General features: G+C 51.4%; 1 protein-coding gene across 1 annotated transcript in view; it reads left to right on the top strand.

Annotated features, from left to right (window-relative positions):
• Positions 1 to 20,323, top strand: part of ABCA13 (ATP binding cassette subfamily A member 13) — a 320,465-nt gene that overhangs the window by 73,639 nt on the left and 226,503 nt on the right. The window contains exons 20-24 of the mRNA XM_045089507.1: positions 3,403 to 3,509; positions 8,677 to 8,795; positions 12,859 to 13,022; positions 13,753 to 13,832; positions 14,518 to 14,639. Of these exons, the coding sequence (XP_044945442.1) occupies positions 3,403 to 3,509; positions 8,677 to 8,795; positions 12,859 to 13,022; positions 13,753 to 13,832; positions 14,518 to 14,639 (592 nt within the window). The remainder of the gene's footprint in view (positions 1 to 3,402; positions 3,510 to 8,676; positions 8,796 to 12,858; positions 13,023 to 13,752; positions 13,833 to 14,517; positions 14,640 to 20,323) is intronic.

Raw genomic sequence — 20,323 nt, 5'->3', positions numbered from 1 at the left:
TTTTGTGTGTGACAGTACCTTTGGATGGCTTGTGGTCCCTGCCTGCTCCTACCTTTCTCTTCATCCCATGGGAGACTGGAGGTGCCACCAAACCCTCACTCGTCTGCCAGAATTTGATCTGTTTTCTGCTGGTTCTGTTGCAATAGGGCAGTGCCTCGATCCAGCCGTTTTTTATAACTTGGCAGGATTTCCTTGGTTAGTGAGACGAGGGTCTCCTGGCTTGAAGAACTATCACTCCTCTGACATTTGCACACTGCCTTCCAGAGCTTTTCGCTTCGCCTCTGCACTGCCTCTGATCCCACTCCCCACTGTGTGGGATAGTACACTCTGCTCTGAGTTTCCAAGTGAGCTGGAGGCAGTCTTGGCAACACGTATACTCCACCAACACCAGTTTTCACTGGATGTTTCCGGTTCTCCAGGGAGGGCATTTATACCATCCACCAAGGGTAGGAACAAATGGGCTGTGCACTGGCTGTGTGGCCGACACCTGGTCACTAAGCTCACAAGGCTACGTTCCCTGTGTCCTCCGCTTAGCGATTACTTGCTTTCCTTCTCTCCCTGTTTTCACTCTTCTTATCATCGACTTCTTCCATGGGGATGATACAGAATGTTCCCAAGAGGCCATCAGATTGCTCATGGGTTTGAGGTCTGATGGAGCCCTTCTCTCTGTGGTGGGAGCTTGTGGGGCCAGCAGCTCACCTGAGAGCAGGTGCTCCTACCTGCCTACTGAGGGCCCACGGTCTACCAAGATGCCCAGGTGATTTGTGAGCATGCTCTAGTCTTTCAAACGCCACATTCCTCATATTGGGGGCTGGGAAGCCCAGATTTGGAGCAGTTCAATACAACACACCCACATCACAAGGAAGATAGTGGCCTTTGGTGTCTGTATAGAAAATGAAATCATGTTCCTTTTGCTTCCAGGTCCATCATCTTTTAGGCACAACTAAAATGTAATAATTTAAATCCCACAATTTACCAAAGTATGCACTACCAGATGGTGACAATTACACAGCTCTACACACCATCATGTTTGATTTGGCCCAGAAATGACAATGATAAATGTTTGTCTTTCTGTGGCACTAAAACCCAATTCAGGAGTAACTATTTTCTGCCCCCCAAATATCCTCCAATTCCCCTGTATTTTTATTATACCTAAAAATAAAACCTCTCCATTTTGTTCTCTATTTTAGAGAAACCCACTGCCCTTGAATCTGGCTTCCCGAGAGGATTTTGTATTATTTTGTCTTACCTTCAAAAGCATCAAACAATGTCAGATCTTCTTGAATCTGCAATTAGCTGGTATAACTATAAAGAAACTCTACTTTTTTTTTTTTTTAAGATTTATTCATTTATTTGAAAGAGAGTGCACAGGAGAGAGGGGTGGGGGATGGAGAGAAAATCTTAAGCAGGCTCCACACTGGTCATGGAGCCTGATGCAGGGCTCGATCTCGAGGCCCTGAGATCCTGACCTGAGCTGAAACCAAGAATCTGAGGCTCAACCAACTGAGTCACCCAGGCGCCCCAAAACTGCAGTTTTTAATCACCTCAAGGATGCCCACACCCCAAGCAAAAGTGCACAGAATCAGTAAACTCATTCTCATCCTGATAAATACACACACACCACCCCCATGCTGAACCTTCCACATTAACATGCGATAACTGTGTTCTCTAAGGACTGGGGGGATTCCCAACCATGGACAAACAATACCCCGTCTGGAGAATATCCACATTTGCCAGGACAGGTGGCGGTCCCCGGTCCCATTAGGTGTGTTGAAGCAAGTGGCTCTTTGGAGTCAGCTCCAAAAAGCAGGATGGATTTTAAACTTATTATTTTTTCCAGAAGGTTTCACTCCTTGGGGAAAGTAAATTTAAAACAGCACGCTGTAGGAGCATTGCCTTGCATTTAAACAAGCACTGACCACTGTTCTGGTGGTCACAGTGTTCTGGAGAATTCCGAGTGAGGCATGGATTCAGGCTTGTGATGTCGCCATGTCGGTCCCCTCGGCGTGCACGCACTTGACTCAACCTGGTTGACTCAACACTGAGTTTCTAGAAGCTGAGAGGCTTGTCGATCTCCAGGCCTCAGCAAGGATGTGCCTTTTCAAGGAATTTTGGGGAATTTCCATGGGCAGTTGTACCCTTCATCGGTCGATGGGACCCAGTGTCAAAAAAAAAAAAAAAAAAAAAAAAAAAGAAAAGAAAAGAAAAAGAATATACACACACTTGGATAAACTCCTTGGCAGGTGCTTCACAGGTCTCGTTACTTACATACTCAGTTCTGTCAGACGTTGAGGATAATTTTGAGTTTTGGAAACAGTGTTGGCTCATTTAAGTGTGACGCAAAACCCATTCAGGGTTCAAGAAAAAATTCCTGAGCCCTTTTGGCCAGTGGCATGATGGCAGAGCTGAGCAGGAGCCCTGCTGTGTGGGGGGTCTCAGCCCGTCCAGAACCGCTGCCGTGGTGGGCCAGCCCTCAGTAGCCACCTCCGTGACCCTCTGCAAACAGTAACGGGCTGTGACTGACGAGTTCTGGGAACTACATGGCATAGCTGGGGCCACAAAGTGAGGCCACAGATGGGAAAGAGTGCCGGCTGGGTGCTCTGCCTTCCTTGGGGCGGAGGGTGGAAACCTAAGGTTTTCTAGGCTCTTTCTCTCTATTGGTGAGTTTAAAGCCTAAGAGAAGGCACATAAGTGCAGGAAGAGGAGAAGTGATGGGTGGGAACGGGCAGTTACCAAAGTCAACCTAGATCTTTCAAACAGAGGCTCCTGTGTGGGGTGTGTCTGGTAATGTGCGGCTTTGAGATACCTTTGCATACATTTGCCACTAAAGTTTGCACTGGGCACTTGCATTACAAAAGGAAAAACCAGCCTTTAGGACTTTACAGCATTACTGCTTAGTAAAAAACAGTGGTGTGGACGCTGTTATCCCAACACCACCACTGGACCCCATGAAGACCCCCCCCACACACAAACACACGCACACACACACATGCACACACACACCCACACACATGCACGCTACACCTATTTTGCTGAAAGATAAGAAACTTACATACGAATTCATCCACTGCTGTGAGTTCTCTGCACATAAATAGTAAACCGTCAGATTTCTCTCCACCGGCTTCCCCTGCTCCCTTTCTCCCACCCGTGGCCCCAAGGAAGGCAGAACCTTTGCATTTGAGAATGGATCAAGGCAAGGAAAGGGCAGATAGCCGGCTTCCTAGCCCCGGAATCGATGCTTCCAGAATGGGGGCCCCAGTGTTGCTGAGAGGTCTGGGTGGCCACCTGTGTGGCTGGGGTCTGTCGTGGAGGGGGGACAGTGACAACTTTCTGTGTACAGCAGGGATGCACACGGCTTGCCAATTTTCTCCCTTTCATGCCATTGTCTGTTTTTTCCCTTAGCATGGAAATGTGTCAAATTTTCCAGCAGCTTCAGAAGCCCCCGGAAGCCATCGTGATCCTGCAGAAAGTGACGGTGCTGGTTCTCCGTGTGTTCAGCATCTTTGCAGGTGGGCTGTGCATGTGACAAGGGCCACACGTTGTCCCGTGCAGGCTTTCAGGGACCTGTTGTCCCAGGGATGGGAAGATTACCCCTGACTTTCTCTTAGAGGCCCGCGCGGCCTTCTTAGCCCCTGAGCTGGGCTTTGGTCTGCATCTTTGCTCCTGGCACGCGCGTCCCTGTCTCCCCAACCTGAACTCCAGCTGGACTCTGACTCAGAGAGGAGGGCAGCTCTTCTAGAAGGACGACCTCCCTCTTTCTCCGCTGGCAGGGATGCTGAGCAGACCTCTGTTGAACGCAACTGTAATGCCCTAGCTTCCACATCTCCCTCTCCTAGAGGCGATGCTGTTAGGCCGGAGGGTCTCTGCAGAGACAGTGGGTGCAGAGACAGTGGGGTGGGTGACAGTGGGTGTGGGGACAGTGGGTGCAGGGCAGTGGATGTGGGGACAGGACCAGAGTCCAGGAGTGGAGGATCTGAGCCTCCCCTTCTGCAGGGCTGCCTCTCCCCCTCCCCCAGGTGGCTGCCCAGGTAATCACTCTAAGGCATCCCAGGTGAGGCAAAACCCAGCTCCATGCCCACAGGAAGGGGAATCAACCCAGGTAGGGCGGGGGCTTCAGGATCAAACAGGCTGAGCCCTGGTCCTGCCCAGCAGCTTCCTGCTCAGCCCTCCAGAGTGAGAGCCATGCCTCATTCAAAGCACAGATAGGAGGAGGTACATAAAAGCAGATGGGAGCTCAGGTTGTCTCCCTGGGCTTGTGTGCTGTGGGTGCCCCCTCCCCCCACACTCAGCCGCCCCGCACAGTGCCAGCTGAGGATGAGAAATAGTAATTTAGGGACCAGCACAGGGATTGTTTAGGCTAAGAAACAGGGAAAGGGGATGCATGCATGCATGCGTGCACACATGCATGCCTGTGCGTGTATGTATGTGTGTGCATGTGTGCGTGTACACGCGTGTATGCGTGCGTGTGCATGTGCCACAGAGGTAGGGACACATCTGTTGATGTAAATGAAACCCCAGCTGGCATGTAGATCTTTCTCCTTTTTTAAAAAAGAAATTCTCTACTTCTGATTCGAGATGCTGTGAATGATGGCAAAATTCTGTTGACTTACCAAGCGTTGAATATCTGAGCACACCCTAGGACAGGCCACACATGTTTTCACGCTCAGGTCAATTGCAAATCGCATCTTTCTCCTGCGTCCCCAGGGCTCACCTGACATTGGGTCTAGCTGCCTTCAGACGCAGAATGATTCAGACATTTCTCAGTCAAGACGTAATGGCTGAAGTCTAATGTGATGACTTTTAAATGAATTCGATGTTCACTATCAGCTGGGTTTATGTTTCCTCTGCCATTCTGCAGTGCAGCCCCTAAAGGAAGGTTGCAGACTTGACATTAGGTTTTGTTGGCAACAGAATTAATTTTGGATTTGTCTGTTTCATTTCAAGAAAACTCGGGCATGCCTGGGTCTCCTTCAGACCGTCGTCCACTTTCCTCATTAAACCGTCATGCATTTCTAGAATAGGAGGGGGCCGTGACAGGCGGGGACAGGTGTCAGCACCAGCCAGCGACGATTGGGGGGTGGGGGTCCAGAAGGGGCGCTGGCTCTTGTCCAGTGACACAAAAGGAGTAGCACTCAGACCGGTGACGGCTACTCTTGGAAATGGAGTATTTTCAGGACCCGAGTCAAATTCGGTGTCCTCGTGAGGACAGCTGTCGTTTTTGTCCTCCAGATCTGATATCTGAAATCTGCGAGGATGTCTGCACAAGGGTGGGGGTGAGGCCTGGGGGGCTCCCTGAACCAGAGGACTTGTCTTCTTCAACCTTCTGGTGTCCCCAGTGGGTACACTGAGGCCCAGACAGTGGCAGTGGGTTGCCCGGGACCTGGAAGTGAAGAAGTCAGGGCGTCTGGTGGAGAAGCCTGTGGGACTGGGGGAGGCGCGGTGGGGGGGGGGTCTGGAGAGGGGGTGGGACTGCCAAGCCAGAGGGGGGCTCTGACGTGTCCCAGAGCCCAGAGGCGCCCCTGCAGGTGGGTGGGAAGAGCCGGGGCTTGGAGCTGGGTCTGTAGAAGCAGCTTGAGGTGCAGCAGGCATGGACGGGAGTGTGGAGGGAGACGCTCTGGCGGGCTTGCAGGTTCCCGGCCTCAAGGGTGGTCCCTTCAAGGGTGTGCTAGAAGCAGGGGCAGATCTGACAGACCCACACATCCTCCCTGACCAACCTTCCAGCAACGCCAGGCCCCGGTCCCCACCTCTCCCCCTTCCTTGGTTTACCAGGAAAGCGGAGGGAGGACCCGGTCGTTGCCTAAATCCATGCGGTCAGGGAGTCCCTTCCTGGAGCGTCTGGCCCCATTAGGTCTGGGTGACATAGCTCCCAAACACGTTGTCCTGTCTTCTCCAAAGCAGAGGCTCCTTTTGTCCCCAAAGGCGGATGCTGGCGCCTTACATAGCACGTTGCTCCTTTTGTTTGTGTTTTCATAGGCGATTGCTTAAGAGACACATTTTGCATTTTTTACTGTAAAGAGATCTGTTTTCAAAGTCAGAGCAATAGTGACATTAATAAGAAACTAAACCAATGAGGAGGGTTGCTTCTGAAATGCATGACTTTGGGTGTATCTTGTGCGGTCGGCATCCTGTGGGCAGTTGACCCCCTTGCGATGTGGGCTTTGGGACCGCCACCCCCTTGTGCAGTCAGATATTCTCGTATAATTTCTGATGCACCAAAACTTAACTACTAACAGTCTGCTGTTGACCGTATCCATAATATAGACAGTCAGTTAGCATGTGTTTTGTATGTTCTATGTATTATACACTCTATTCTTTTTAAAGTTTATTTATATAATCTCTACATCCAACGTGGGGCTTGAACTCGACCTTGAGATCAAGAGTCCCAGATCCACTGACTGAACGAGCCAGACCCCTCCCCCCACCATACACTGTATTCTTACGCTAAAGTAAGCTAGAGAGAAGAAAGTGCTACTAAGAAAATTGCCAGGAGGAGAAAATGCATTTGTAGGCTGTCCTGTAAAAAATCCATGCATATTGTAGACTCATGTGGCTCAAAACTGTGTTTTTCAAGTGTCTTCAGGAGTTCAAAACAGTTTTTAAAAAATTACTTTGGAGAAATAATATAATAATGTTAAGAAGCAGAACTGAGTTTTTTTTTTTTTTTTTCCAAACTGAAAAAAAATTATTTTAAAGTTTTTGCTACTCCTGGCAATACATTTCATTTTGTATAGAGCAAGGCAGCAATGTTTACCAGGCATCTACTAGGTGAAGAGGTGTGTGCTAGGAGCAGACAGTGACCTGGGACAAGACTCGAGCAGAGGCCCTGGATGGGTGGGGGCAGCATGCATTTACCTGCTGGGGTGCGGTGGGGCGGGCTCAGCGCTGGCGGGAGGCAGGTTTCCTGAGGCAGATCTCTGAAAGACAGGGTCAGGAGAGGAGCTCTGGGCAGGGCAGGATGTGCAGGTGGCTTTGGGGAGTGGGAAGGAGTCCCGGGAATGAGCAGGGGTGGGGTGTGACTGGTGGCTGCACAACATTGTGGATACTGCCCCATCCTTTGAGCAGATTCCTATTTTCAACACAAAATGAACAAATCTTTTAGAAATTATGCAAAAAGGAAGACAGTTTTATTCGAACCCAAGTGAAGGCAGTTGCCCGGATACACAGTCTGCCCAAGGAAAAGGGTGCTCCCAGGAAGGAAGGTGTGGTGTAGGTGTTACAGGATTTGTGTCCTCTCGGTGCCCATGGCTCTTGGTTGCTCTGCTTCAAAGAAGGAAGAGGTAGACCAGAGCGAGAGTGATGGACAGCAAAGCACAGTTTACTGAGCAAGAGCATAAAGCTCCCGGAGAGGGAGGGGGGCTCTGAGAGGCCCCTGGAGTTTCTAAATTTAGGGACTTTTATGAGCTCTTTTGGGGAACTTTCTTAAGCAATTTGGGCATGCTGAGTCGTGCCAACCAGGACTTTGGTCACGTAATTTGTCTAGCTGTTAGGTTCATGCCCACGTGCTGATGCTCTTTTTCTGCTGACATCTGCAGGCTAGGTCTTAACTGCCCCTCGCCCGTGATACTGACAATGTTTTTGTGGTTGCCTTATTTTAGGATGTTTTGCAGAATTCATTTCTGCAAAGGCTGCAGAGCAGAATGTCAGTGTGGTCTTATGTACACTGCAGAACAGATGCTAGTGCTGTTTGATCTCAGCTGTCCTGATTCCCTATTTCCTTGTTGTGGACCCTGGCCCTGATCACCTGACTGTCCAACTCACTCCTAACCCAGGGTTGTATGTTTCTTATTACGTCAGTTCCAAAGCATCATGAAGAAGGATGTTCCAGAAAATTACAAACTCAACCTTCAGCTATTAGTATGTGTAAGGCTGTGAGATTTGTAGGTATGGGTACCTGGGGAGATTTTTATCATGTCTTTAGTTTTAAATGTTTCTTTTTGGTTATTTGCTAAGGAAGCAGGTGTACCATGTGTGCCAGGGGAGAAATAGAGCTCCCTCTCTGAGGTCTGGTGAAGTCCTTGGTGAAGTCACTTGGACCTTGGTGAACGTTGAGTTACAGCTTCCCTGGGAGCCTGGGAGCAGGGCTCACCAGTGGGAAAGGTTGGGAATTTCCTTTGTCATTAGAATCAGCCATGTCCCATTAGGAGGAGCCCTGTGACTCAGAGGTGAAGATGAATTGGGGCTGGGACAGGGCATCGAGAGCCGTGGGAGGTGTTAGGAGCAGGTGGAGAGGTGGGCTGGGAGGTGTGAGGTAGGGGACAGTCATGGGGAGGGCCTCAAACTGACCATGTGAGGAATGCACCCCTCGAGCTGGGGCACTTTGGGGAATCAAAGAGGGCACTGGTCACAGCTACTCCCAGGCCACTGAGGAAGCCAGGGCCATCCTGGGCAGACCTGGTGAACGAGGTCCCTTCCCAAAGGGCTATAGAAGGATGGGCCACCACGGGGGAGGTGGAGGGTGTTAATTTCTGTACATTCAGTTACTTCCAGACAAACACCAAATGCCAGGAGCTCAAAACCACAGCTTCCCCTTCATATTCTGAAAGTGGATTTTGAGGATTTAAGAAATGTTCATGAATTTGTCATCCTTTTGGGTCTTTCAGAAATGACTTGGGGAGAGCCCCTCAGCCGGGGAGAGGACCATTGACCGATGACGTGTCCCTGTGCTTCCTCTGACAGAAAACCCTTCCTTGACCAAGGACATGCTGTGCGCTGCTCTGAGCTGCAAGCAGGGTGTGACTCGGCGGCTGATCATACCTGCTCTCCAGGGCGCCGCCCTGATGCACGACCACTACCAGGTTTGTCTTCTGCCACTGTCTTCCTCATGCCTGGCCACGTGAGGCAGTCTGCTCACACCCAGCGTGCTGGCTGTGTCCCTGTAACCACACAGCTGTGTTGGCTTGGCCACGCCGGAGGTTAGCCCATGGCCTTCCTCCCCTGGCTTCTGCCAAGTGAGACCGGCATGTTCTGTGTTCAGGACTCCAGCAAGCGGGTTCTTAGCCTCAGCGTCGTTGATAAGCCAATGATACGAACATCTGTGAGAGTCAGTTGTGTGCAGAATGAAGGTTCATCAATATCTAATTATTTTAGTGCGGTTTTTAAAAAAGATTTTATTTATTTGAGAGAGAGCGAGTACAAGCAGGGGAAGCAGCAGGGGAGAGGGAGAAGCAGGCTCCCTGAGCAGGGAGCCGGATGTGGGGCTTGATCCCAGGACCCTGAGACCATGACCTGCTCTGAAGGCAGATGCCCAGCCGACTGAGCCGCCCGGGTGTCCTGTGGGGGTTTTGCTGCTGACTGTGTCCTTGAGATGGCTCCCATCTCCTGCTCCTGTATGATGGCAGCACCTTACATGCCGCTGTGCCTCTCTAACCAATTTTGTATTCAGGGATGTCGCCTTAGTGGCTCAAGCAAGGTCACGGTGACACCATTTATACCGTGGAAATTGGCAAATTTTACAAATAAGATCTTTCTCCCCGGAGAGCTAGTTATTAAACACTGACCAGCCCACCTTGGGTTTTGACTCTTAGCACACATGGGTGAGCACCAAGAGCCCTTCGCTGTATGGGGACCAGCCTTAAAGCTTCCTTTTATGGACTTGGATGGGAGCCGAGTGAGCAGCCGCATGGGGCCTTGAGCTGGAGCTGAGCCCGCAGTCATGCCTTTCGCCCACGGCTGACTCCCTTCCCCTGGGAGCCAAGGCCACGGGGCCCACCAGCAGGCCTGACCTGCTGGGGAAGGGTGGAGGACAGTGACGTCAGTCTGGTGACAGACTGAGCGCCTTCCTATCTACAAGCGCCTGACCTGTATGTTGTTAATGGTTTTTGTGTTCCAGCAACGCCACCTGAACGCGTGTCTGGGGAAGGCTGCATGGTCACAACAGCCAGGAGAAGGGTGCTGCTGAGGGAGGCGGGAGGTGGTCAGGCTACGCCCCCGGACATGGTGCGGGGAAAGTGTGAGCGGGTGGTCCCTGCATTGGACTTGGGAAGAGTCGTGACCCAGCACTCTTCCCTAAGGACATTGATTTATGAGACCATCCAAATCTTATCTCCGGGATGCGCAGATCTCGTCCTGTATTAAATGCAGACCCATAAAAAACCCCGACAGACGCCTCCTTGAGTGCCGAGTGGTGTTTGCAGTCATAAAGGAAGGCAAACGCGCCTGCTTTCAAAGCTGCCTCGAAGGCTGCCTTCGTGCTTCCAATTACTAGTGGCTGTCAACAGCTCGGGCTGCCAACAGTTAGGTCCGTCTGGAAAGCGAGCAGGAGTTCTTGTCTTTGATGACAAAAATAGGACTGGGCTGATCTCAGGGTGCAAAGCCTCTAGGACAGCTCAAGGTTTTCCAGAGTGCGAGGCTTTTAGAAACAGAAATGCTCCCAGGCTCTGGGGTGTGAAGTGCTCCGTGCCCCGCAGGGGTGAGCCAAAGGCACAGCTGTTTTTAGTTTTCTAGTGTCTGACAGAACGTTCTGACAGAGGGTTGCATTGGTGCCAACAAGGCATTGCCCCGGAAGGGAGCGCCCTGGCTCTCGGTGGTGGAAAACAGCAGCAAGGAGATGCGTGTGCCCAGTGAGTCGAGACGTGGAGCATGTGGCTGGAACCCAGGTTGGGTTTCCAACCCTCTACCCAAGTCTAGCCCTTTGGACCCACCTTTGGATTGTATTGCCTCTGCACAGCAAGCTGGGTGCACCTCCCTGAGCGGTTCCTATAGACCTCTGGTGGTCAGACCCTAACTTGTGCACTTGGTGGCCTGATCCTGTCCCCAAAGTCCAGCCTTGTGGATGTCAGCCTCGGCCTTTGCACCCGACACTCCTTGCACGGAGCGCAGTGCGTCTGTGACAAAGGAAGCCAGAACTCACCTTCCAGTGTCCTTGCTGCTGGGACGGGACGTCCACTGTCCTTCTCCACAACCCCACATATTTCAAAATCCTTGTGTGGCTAAAATTAAGAATAAATCCACAGTGGGAATATTATAAATGAGTAGAATTACATAAAACTGGCATAAAATTACTGAATTCTGAACTAAAGGCTCTTTTCTAGGAAGGAAGGCATTTTGGGGCAGAGCCCCGGGGCAGTGGGCTTCGTTCATCCTCTGTTCTCAGAAGGGAGTTGTACCCTTCATTCTGACTCAGGGGAATCCGTGCACCTGTGTGCTAGGCAAAGGGGCCTCCGCAAAGGGGGAATATTGACATGGGACTGGATGTCCCCCCGCCAGTCCAATGGCTTTCTGTTGGCAGGCGTCCTCCCCGGGATGCAAGCCTCTGGGAGGCAGGTGATGAATGAATGGATGATTGGATGGACAGCTCTGTAGGATTTCTGTTCAAGCTTCACCCCCACCCCCAATGACTGGGAAAATGTGAACTTGGAAAGGGACTCATAATCCTGGGCAAGTTAGTGGGCACCCAGTGTGTGGTGGTCTGCTGGCTGGGTGGGCTCCCCCGTGACACGGTTCTGAGGTACTGCTGGGTGCCCTGGTCCCGTGTCACTGCTCCCCGTGAGTGCTCCCCTGTTACCCTGGCAACTCCTGGGTCCCCAGGCGGGTTCCGCTCGGCTGTGTCCGGTGACTCCAGGGCTTGGGTACCATTCAGTATCTTCCACGATTCACTTTCCTTGGGAAATCGATGTCTTAGGTCTCTCTGACCAGCAAAATGATTCATGGTTTCGTTTGTAAGAGAAACTGATGGTGGTTTTGAGGGACATTTTTACACGTTCTGTTGAGCAGAAATGCTATGTAAGGGTGGACTTACATTTGATTCCTTCCTCACCTTCATTGGCAGAAGCTGGGGCCAGGCTTCTGCCCTCAGGAAGAGTTGGGGGATGTCAATAAAATAAGATGACATGACAAAATTCTGGCGATGTGCCTCCGTTCTGTGCAGCAGAATTTCTGTGTCCAGGGAAGGCACTGGGACGCGTGTCTGTACGCACGCTGACACGTGGGCTGTTTTTCCTGTTCTTTTCAATTTACGTTACTGTGTTCATCACTCGATTTTACATACGATGAATGTTTTGCATTTTATAGGTATTTCATGTAGGTATTACTCTATTTTGTGTGTGTGTGAGAGAGAGAAATGATTGGTATTTCATAAGGCTGGATCATGCTTCAAAGAAGATGCTAAGACAGGGGCACCTGGGTGGCTCAGTGGGTTAAGTGTCTGCCTTCAGCTCAGGTCATGATCTCAGAGCCCTGGGAGGGAGCCCCAAATTGGGATCCCTGCTCAGTGGGGACCCTGCTTCTCCTTCTCTCTCTGCCCCTCCCCCCTGCTTGTGCTCTCTCTTTCTCAAATAGATAAGTAAAATCTTAAAAAAGAAAAGAGGATGCTAAGGTAGCCAAGGACCCTAGAATTGGGCCTAGACCGGGGGTCTCACTGTGCTCCTCACCGAGGGAGTGGGCAGGGGCCTTCAGGGCAGGGGAGACCCAGGATTTCCCCACGTTACCTATGGACAGCCACATACAATTTCTTCTCAGAAGTGGCCTCTGTGGCTGGGAACACTGCAAAGGTTCAGTTTTCAAACGAAGAATGAATGAACTCGGGTCACCAGCTGGACGGTGTTCCTTCTCTGGCAGGCCTTGGAGAGCACGCCACCCTGCCTGGACCATGCGAGGCCAAGCCAGGACTAAGAGGCGGGATCTCCCGGCGCCCAGCCAAGGGCTCCTTCTGCCGCTCTGCAAGGGGCAGACGCTATTAGACCTGCTGGGATGTCCTCAGTCTCCAACACTGTGTTTTCCCAGGCGGAGGAGGCAAGCAGAATGCTTGCATCATATGGAGTCCTCGGGGTGGGCTGGGGGGCACACGTTTACCCAGAAATCAGGCACGAGCCTCCATGAACAAGTGTGTGTCTTTCTAACTGGATCTCTGCTGTTTTCTAGGAAATGCAGAAGATGTGGTCCTCATCCCTTCAGCTCAATTGTGAAGGTCTCAGCAGGAACCTTTCTAGCTCCTTGGAGAGCCTCAGGAGCAGCCTGGAGCACGCCACTGACCGGGACTGTGAATGCCGGCCACTGCTGGACTTGGCTCGGCAGCGTGTGCGCAAGTACGTATGTCCCGGGGCCCCCTGCCCGCCCCCGTGTTTTCCTTCATAAGGAGGATGTCTTGAGTTTCTAAATCTCGGTTTGTCCATCCTGGACCATGATGGTTGTCACCTACAGTGTCTAGACAGCAGCAGAGTTTTCCACGGCTGGAAGATTTCAGTGGTGAAATCTACGGGCGGCATTCACGGGCAGGCTCGCTTTACTGATGGGCAAGGTGTGAGATCCAAGATCTGACGCTGTAACACGGTGTTCAGTATGTTTTGTCAGAGCGGGCAAAGATTCTTCAAATTCCCTTCTTACTGGGTTAATTGTGTCCTGTGTCCTCCATGTGCAAACCAGTGGAAGAGGAGATCACACACTCTGCATTCTGCAAAAAGACTTATGCACAGAAAGAAGGGTTGTCGACTCTGTAATATCCCAACTTCTCACGCATTCCCTGATCTAGTCTCTCCGTTTTTTCCACATTTATGAGAAGCCACTGACACTTCTTTGTCCTCCTAACTCATCTGGCCTGGCCGGGGCCCCAAGGAAACCGTGCTGGGGTTGTGACAGTCACGGGCATCCCTGTGTGGAGAGCGTCAGGAGATGTGGTGTGTCTGATTATCTGAAGAACTTTCTGGGAATGTGATGTTATCCAGCTCATCTCCTGGAAACAGAGGCCGGATGGTTCACTCCAGTCTTGTTTCTGGTGTTTATCTTGCCTACGTTTGCTTTGATTTTCTGCCGTTTTAGGTTGGCCCAAAGCCTCGAGAAGACCTGGTTGTCTGGGAATCCCGTGCTGACCCTTCTCAGCAATTTCACAGTGACGGAGGGTAAGATGTGTTTCCTCCAGCTCAGCTCACTTACGAAGGAAGTGTGCTTTCTCCCACAAATACGTTACTGAAGTAGAACGTACAAGGGGAAGGTTGCACTGTATGTGACAAACTATTCAGAACTTGGCTGCTCTCATGTATTTGGGGTTAAGAAGGAAAGTTCTGGAATCCTGCATCCCCAAACCAGAACCGGGGTAGAAGAGAAGCTTTTGTGTCATCCTGTCCCTGCCTCCCTGGACAAGCCATGTGGTGTCCGTATGTCTCTGCTTTCCATCCGCTCTATCTGTACAATTCATAGCACCAACATGCCACTTGTGGAGAGTTCTGGAAGCTCCTTATGTGATCCTCCTCTTGGTTAAAAAAAAAAAAAAAGTGGGATAAGGAAAGACATAGAACGAGTCTTTCCAGGAGGCGGTCACTTCCCTATGAAAAAGGTCTTTGTAGAGTAAATCCTAAAATACACTAATCTTAGAGTGGTCAGGAGAGCAGGAAAGACCACATACCCTGGGTCTGTTTTATTTCGGTGTGAATGACCTCAGCTTCTCTAGGGTAGGGGACATGGTGTCCTCCAGTGTGTGCTTTGGACCGGACGATCCTTGCCAGGGTTTAGCATGGATTTGTGTTTTCACAGTCAATATTAGCCAGACGTTTATGATTACAGGATTTCCTTTTGACGATTTTTCAGATGTAAAAGTGAAAGATTTGGTGCAGAACATCTCCAAGCTAACTCATGAGCTTCAGTCTTCCATCCACATCTCCAACGAGACTATCCACAGCCTTCTAGAAGCCAGCATCTCCCGTTCACAGGTGCGGAGCTGATGCGCCCCTGTCCCCCCGCCCCCTGCTATCCTGGGGCCAGCCTGGCTCTGTGGTCTCTTGTCACCTGCCTCTCCATCCTGTGCCAAGGGGCTAGTCGCAGGCAGAAAGGACATGGGAGGGCAAGCCAAGAGTGAGAGTATGTCTCTCTTGCATCCGAAACTTGGGATCTTTAATTTCATAACATTGTCTTATTAGGGTTAGAAAGCGTAAAATTGGCGATGATATTTATTCCCGTTATTTCTAGCCTTGATGCACGACACCCCCGGAGGGTCCTGCTTGTTTAGGTAGGGGTTGCAGAATTCTCAAAAATATGCGAAAACAGAAACACATAGAAAGCTCTAAACGTCAGCCGTGCTAGTCTTTAAGTCAAGAATACCTGTGTGCTGTCTGTGTGCAGAGCGGGCGGCTTATCACACAAGCAGGTGAGCGATGAGCTGTGTGTGTCCTGTCCACGATGGCCAGGACACAGGGTCAGCACACCGAGAGAGGGAGGAGAGGCATGTGTGCTGGCTGGTGGTGGGTGCGGTTTGTGCACAGAGGTGGAGAGAGTGAATCCATGCCCCCCGCAGCTGGTATCACCGGATCCTTGGCTGTTGGTGAGATAGCTTTCCAAGCACTTCTAGTTGGCATCTACTCTCTCCACTGAGAAGATTCCGGAAGCAGTAACCGTGAAGATGGCTCCCAAGTGGATGTTTTTTATTGACAATCTATGGGGCCCCAGGAGACACTTAATTTCCTGCTGATTTTGGTTAACTGGGGCCCTGTGCAAGCTCTGGTAGGTAGATCAGTTACGGGCACACCTCACTTTAGTGTGCGTGGCAGAGCCTCACAGATTTTAGGTTTCTGGCACCCCTGCATCGAGCAAGTCTATCCATGCCAGAGTTTCAGCAGCATCTGTTCACATCATGTTTCTGTCGCATTTTGGTCATTCTTGTGATGTTTCAACCTTTTTCATCATTATCATGTTTGTTACCAAGACCTGGGAGCCATAGTTGGGATTTGCCGAAAGCTCAGATGGCAGTGAGCTGTTTTGAGCAATAAAGCATTTTTTTAACCCCCAAATGTACTTTTAAAAGACACTGTGCTATTGCACACTTAGTAGACGACAGCACAGAGCAAACCTATGTTTTAAGTGCACCGGGAAACCAAAAAGTTCATTTGATTCTCATTATTGCGATACTCGCCATACTGGAGCAGTCTGGGAGTGAACCGCAGGGTCCCAGAGGTGCACATAGTGTTCAGTAGTAACTGCATCAAGAAAGACATCAGTAAGAAGCCAGGAACCCCGACTTCAAATTATAGTATCACCAAGTTATTTATGGTGAGTCACACAGTGTCTGTCTTCAAGGAAAAATCCTGCCGGTGGCTACTGAGCACCACATACAGATTGGGGTGGGGGTTGGGGATAAGGTAGGTCAGAGAGCATGTCCTTGTATGTAAGCAGTGATCAGATTCGGTTTGGAATCCTCAGTTACTGGAACTTCTAGTGGGGGCGGGGAGTCCCTCCTAGGGTCCCTTGCCAAGCTTATAGGACTTGGGCTTAGGCTCAATGATTAAATACTTTTTAATTGCAGTGTAGCTGACCTGTAATATGAAGTTAGTTCTGCGTGTCCAGCATGGCAGTTCAGCAGTCACACGCATTACGAGACACTCATCCTGACACGTCTGTCACAGTGTCATTGATTGTATCCTCCAGGCTGTACTTTTCATTCCCGAGTTATTCCTCTTGCAACTGGACGTTTGTACTGTGATCTTAATCCCTGTCACGCGGTTTGCCCGTCTCTCCACCCATCTCCCCCTTGGCAAATGAACAAACAAGAGGAGACCCCAGAAAAGAGAGGAACTTACTCCTACATACAGAGGAGGGAAGGTGGGTTCCACTCTGGGGATGGTGGCCGCCCGAGGCAGCAGGCGGCCAGCAGGTGTCACTGGCGCTCTATCCTGAGAGGGGCCGGGCGCACTGGCTCCCCGGAGGCTTCACATTCCCGGGTTTCGCTTTGCCTCATTGACGGTGTAAACCACTGTGGTCCCTTGAAGAGCTGGGCCAGTGGGTAATTGGGAGGTTGCGTGGCTCTTGCAAGCCTGCATTTCTGCCCTTCAACGAGATACCGAAAGCTATCTGCTTTGCTTGCGAAATGTATCCCTGGACCCACCTGTGTCTACAAGGTCCTAGGGAAGGAATTTGTGTTCGGGGAGGGGACTGCGCTGTGGGGTCTGGTTTTTTCTGGACTGCCAGGTTGACGGCAGCACCGTGTTTTTGATGGTAAGCTCGACGGCTTCCTCTCTGGGCTTGTCTATCCTACTTTCCGTCAGTTTGCGAATCTGTCACATTTTGGCAGAGGACCAGAACCCGCATTCGTTCGTTCATTCATGGAAAAGCTCCCTTTCCACGAGGGGTCCTTCCTCAAGTGCTAAGGGAGCAAATGTTCCAGAACCTTCTATGGCAGTGGCACACAAAGACATAAATGTGCTGTATGGGGAAGACCCCACGTGCGGGTGACACGTCAGCAGTGGAGACAGGTCACGCAGGGGCTCAGGCAGCCATGACCAGAAGCCATGGGCTGTGAAGAGCCACATGGGAGAGGCCCAGGCTTGGACACCCAGGACACAGGGCTGGAGGCAGGGAGGCACCGCCACTGATCTCAGGCCTCGGTTCTGGCTCTGGGCGCCTCAGGAAGTTCCCTCCCCGGCAGTGCTGCATTCTTCACCATGAAACCAGAATCACAGACTCGGGCATGTGGCATCCGCCCTGCCTGCCTGCGTCCTGGGCGACCCCTCCACCCGCCCTGTGAGGAGAGCAGGCATTTCATGCTGCGATGCCCTGTCATGGGCCTTAAATCAGCGGTCACTTCCTTCCTTGTATTTGGCTACATTTTGATTCTTTAAAATTGCAACGAGGTCTGAGTCAGGACCCAGAAAGACTGGGAGTCTGTCTCCTATCCCGTTATTTTCTTCTCCAAACAATGGAGTGTATGGGCCCTGTCTGGGAAGAGGGTCGCTGTCCATGGTCCTGAATGGGTTCGTTCCTCCTATGGGGGTTCTTGTGGAGGAAGAGGGGGAGGGGGCCCCCAGAGAGCCCTCCCTGGGAAGGTGTTCTGAGACTTTCTCTTATTTCGCTTGGGCAGAGAGGCATGCACCTCTCGTTTGAGGCTGGTTCTGTGGGCGTCATGAGCAGCTGGCTGGTGTGGTTTGGGAGCAGAGAGATGCCGGATGGGGATTTACCCAACAGCTCACATCCCATTTGTTGCAGCACATGGAGTTTGTCCCCTGAAAAGCTGCAAAACATTGTTCTTGGTGTGGCTCCCTCCGGGGTAGACAGGCAAAATCAGCATTTTCCAGCAACCACCCTTTGCAGGTCCCAGCTCCACCCCAGAGAGAAGACAATAATTAGTGTGTGAGTGGTGTTGATGGTCTCTGGCCCACGTGGAGGATCCTGGTCAGGCGTCCCCTGGAAGACACGGCCAGCTCTGTGGGGCATGTGATCCTGGAAGCTAAGTTTCCCCCATTTCCCGCAAGGGGCCCCATCTCTGGGCTTCAGCCTGGATGTGTGGTCCTTTTAATCCAGACCTCTCTGCCACTCTGCCACCTCTGAAAGCAGAACCATCCCTCCCTGCTCCCAAGGGGGTGCATCTCTCCCTGCTCGCACCGATGCAAATAGCTTTGAACCTGTTTTATAGGATTTGCGCTGATCTCTGCCCAAGTACCTCTTGCTAGTTGCAGTCAATTATTCCTCACTTCTGTGAATCTTTCATCCTGGCTCGACTTGGCAAAGTGTCATGCATCTCTCTCAGCCTTGCTCTCCCCAAGGAGGGGGGCACACCGAGTGTGTGTTTGTTCAGGTCAGGAGTGCAGAGGGTTGGCCGTGGTCTGGGCAGGTGCAGGAGCACCTGCTTGTAAGTTTGTCTCTTAAATCAGCCACTGTGTGTAACCTGGGTCCTGGCAATGTCCTAGCCTTTGGACGCCCTAGTGTGCTGTCTGAAATAGAGACATTGGTATCAATGTGGCTTGTTGACGGTGGCTCTTCTAACATGGTTTGTGGCCATTGCAGCTCTCCAGGAGCTCGTGCATGACCCACAGTCAGGATTGAGCCAGGTGCTTGCCCTGCTGTGTGCTGCCAATCCCTAGGATCCACTTTAAGAAATAAAGCTGAGGTTGGGACACCGGGGTGGCTCAGTCGGGTAAGCATCTGACTCTTGATTTTGGCTCAAGTAATGGCCTCAGGGTCATGAGGTCAAGCCCCGTGTCAGGCTCTGTGCTGTCCCATACTCTCACTCTCTCTCTCTCAAAAATAAAAGAAAGAAAACTAAGGTAGATTTCATTTCCTCCATGACTTTCTTTCTTCTTTCTTTCTTTCTTTTTTTAAGATTTTATTTACTTACTTGACAGAGAGAGACACAGAGAGAGGGGGAACACAAGCAGGAGGTGCAGGAGAGGGAGAAGCAGACTCCCTGCTGAGCAGAAAGCCCAATGCGGGGCTCCATCTTGGGACCCTGGGATCATGCATGACCTTAGCTGAAGGCAGATGCTTAAGAACTGAGCCACCCAGATGCCTCCTCCATGACTTCCTAAAAATTGTAGATAATATCCCCATTATCTTGTCTGGAGTCTGGAGAGGAGAAAATGTTCTGGAAGTGGAGACAGAGAGCCAGGTGGGAGCTGTGTCCCCTACCACCCCCCACCCCCGGTCCTGAACTGCTGCAAAGCTGGGATCTGCCTCAGTGGACAAGGAGGGATGTGACTGCTGCCCCAGGGGTCAGCCTGCAGCTCGGTGTGGGCAGAGGGGGCCTTGTAGACACAGGGAGAGCCATGGTCAGCACCCAGGTGCCCTCGGCCTTCCTCTAGAGCCCTTCTGTCTGGTCTGCTGTCCTTCCCGACAGGTCCTCATAGTTCCCTCCCACCCCTGATGCTGGCACTTGTCTGTGCTTGGAGCTCGTCATGGAGGGAGCAGGTCTGAGAGCCCAATGGGACATGGGGGGCAGAGAGCCCCAGGCCCCTCTCTGCTGGTGCTGGGTGGAGTGCTTCCCCTCTGCTCTCATCTTGCTGACTCTCTCAGCACCACTGAGACACGGCTGACTTGCTTTCCCTGTTCCCAGTCCTTCTGCATTACTGGCCATGTTTCCCGCCTGGTCATAATTAGGCAGAGAGTGGCCATCCATTTCCATGCTTCCTCGCACCTCCGCATTGCAAACTGTCAGCTGCACAGAGCAGGGGCCGTCCCCTAGGCGCGCCAGGATCTCAGTGCAGGGAGCTGCCCTCCTGGACCCCAAACACAGATGTGCGAGCCAAGTGTCAACACTTCGGCCTCTCTGCTTCTGATCTAAGTGAAGCCACAGGTCACAGAAGTGTGGTTCGGCATCTCCAACCCGACAAAACGGAGTGTTATTTCTGTTTCTTTCCTCCCTACCTGTTTCCACCTGCTTCAGGTGGCTTCTGTGCTGGAGAAATGGACGTCGTGAAATTCAGGGAGGATGAAGAATAAGGTTTGGAAGACAACAGAAGAGTGGAGGCAGATATGCTCACATATGACGTGCTCACACGGTGTGCCCTCAGTTTCCATATGTTGGGGTGGGACCCTCGCTTTTGGTTTAAATAGGTGTACACAAGTTTTTAAGACATGTTTTTGCCCTGGGACAAATTTTAGGAGAGATATTGACCGTGACCCTCCCTGACGG

The sequence above is a fragment of the Mustela putorius genome, unplaced genomic scaffold (genome assembly GCF_011764305.1).
Source record: "Mustela putorius furo isolate JIRA1106 unplaced genomic scaffold, ASM1176430v1.1 tig00003845_pilon_pilon_pilon, whole genome shotgun sequence".
NCBI lineage: Eukaryota > Metazoa > Chordata > Mammalia > Carnivora > Mustelidae > Mustela > Mustela putorius.
This window is presented reverse-complemented; position numbering and strand designations above follow the sequence as displayed.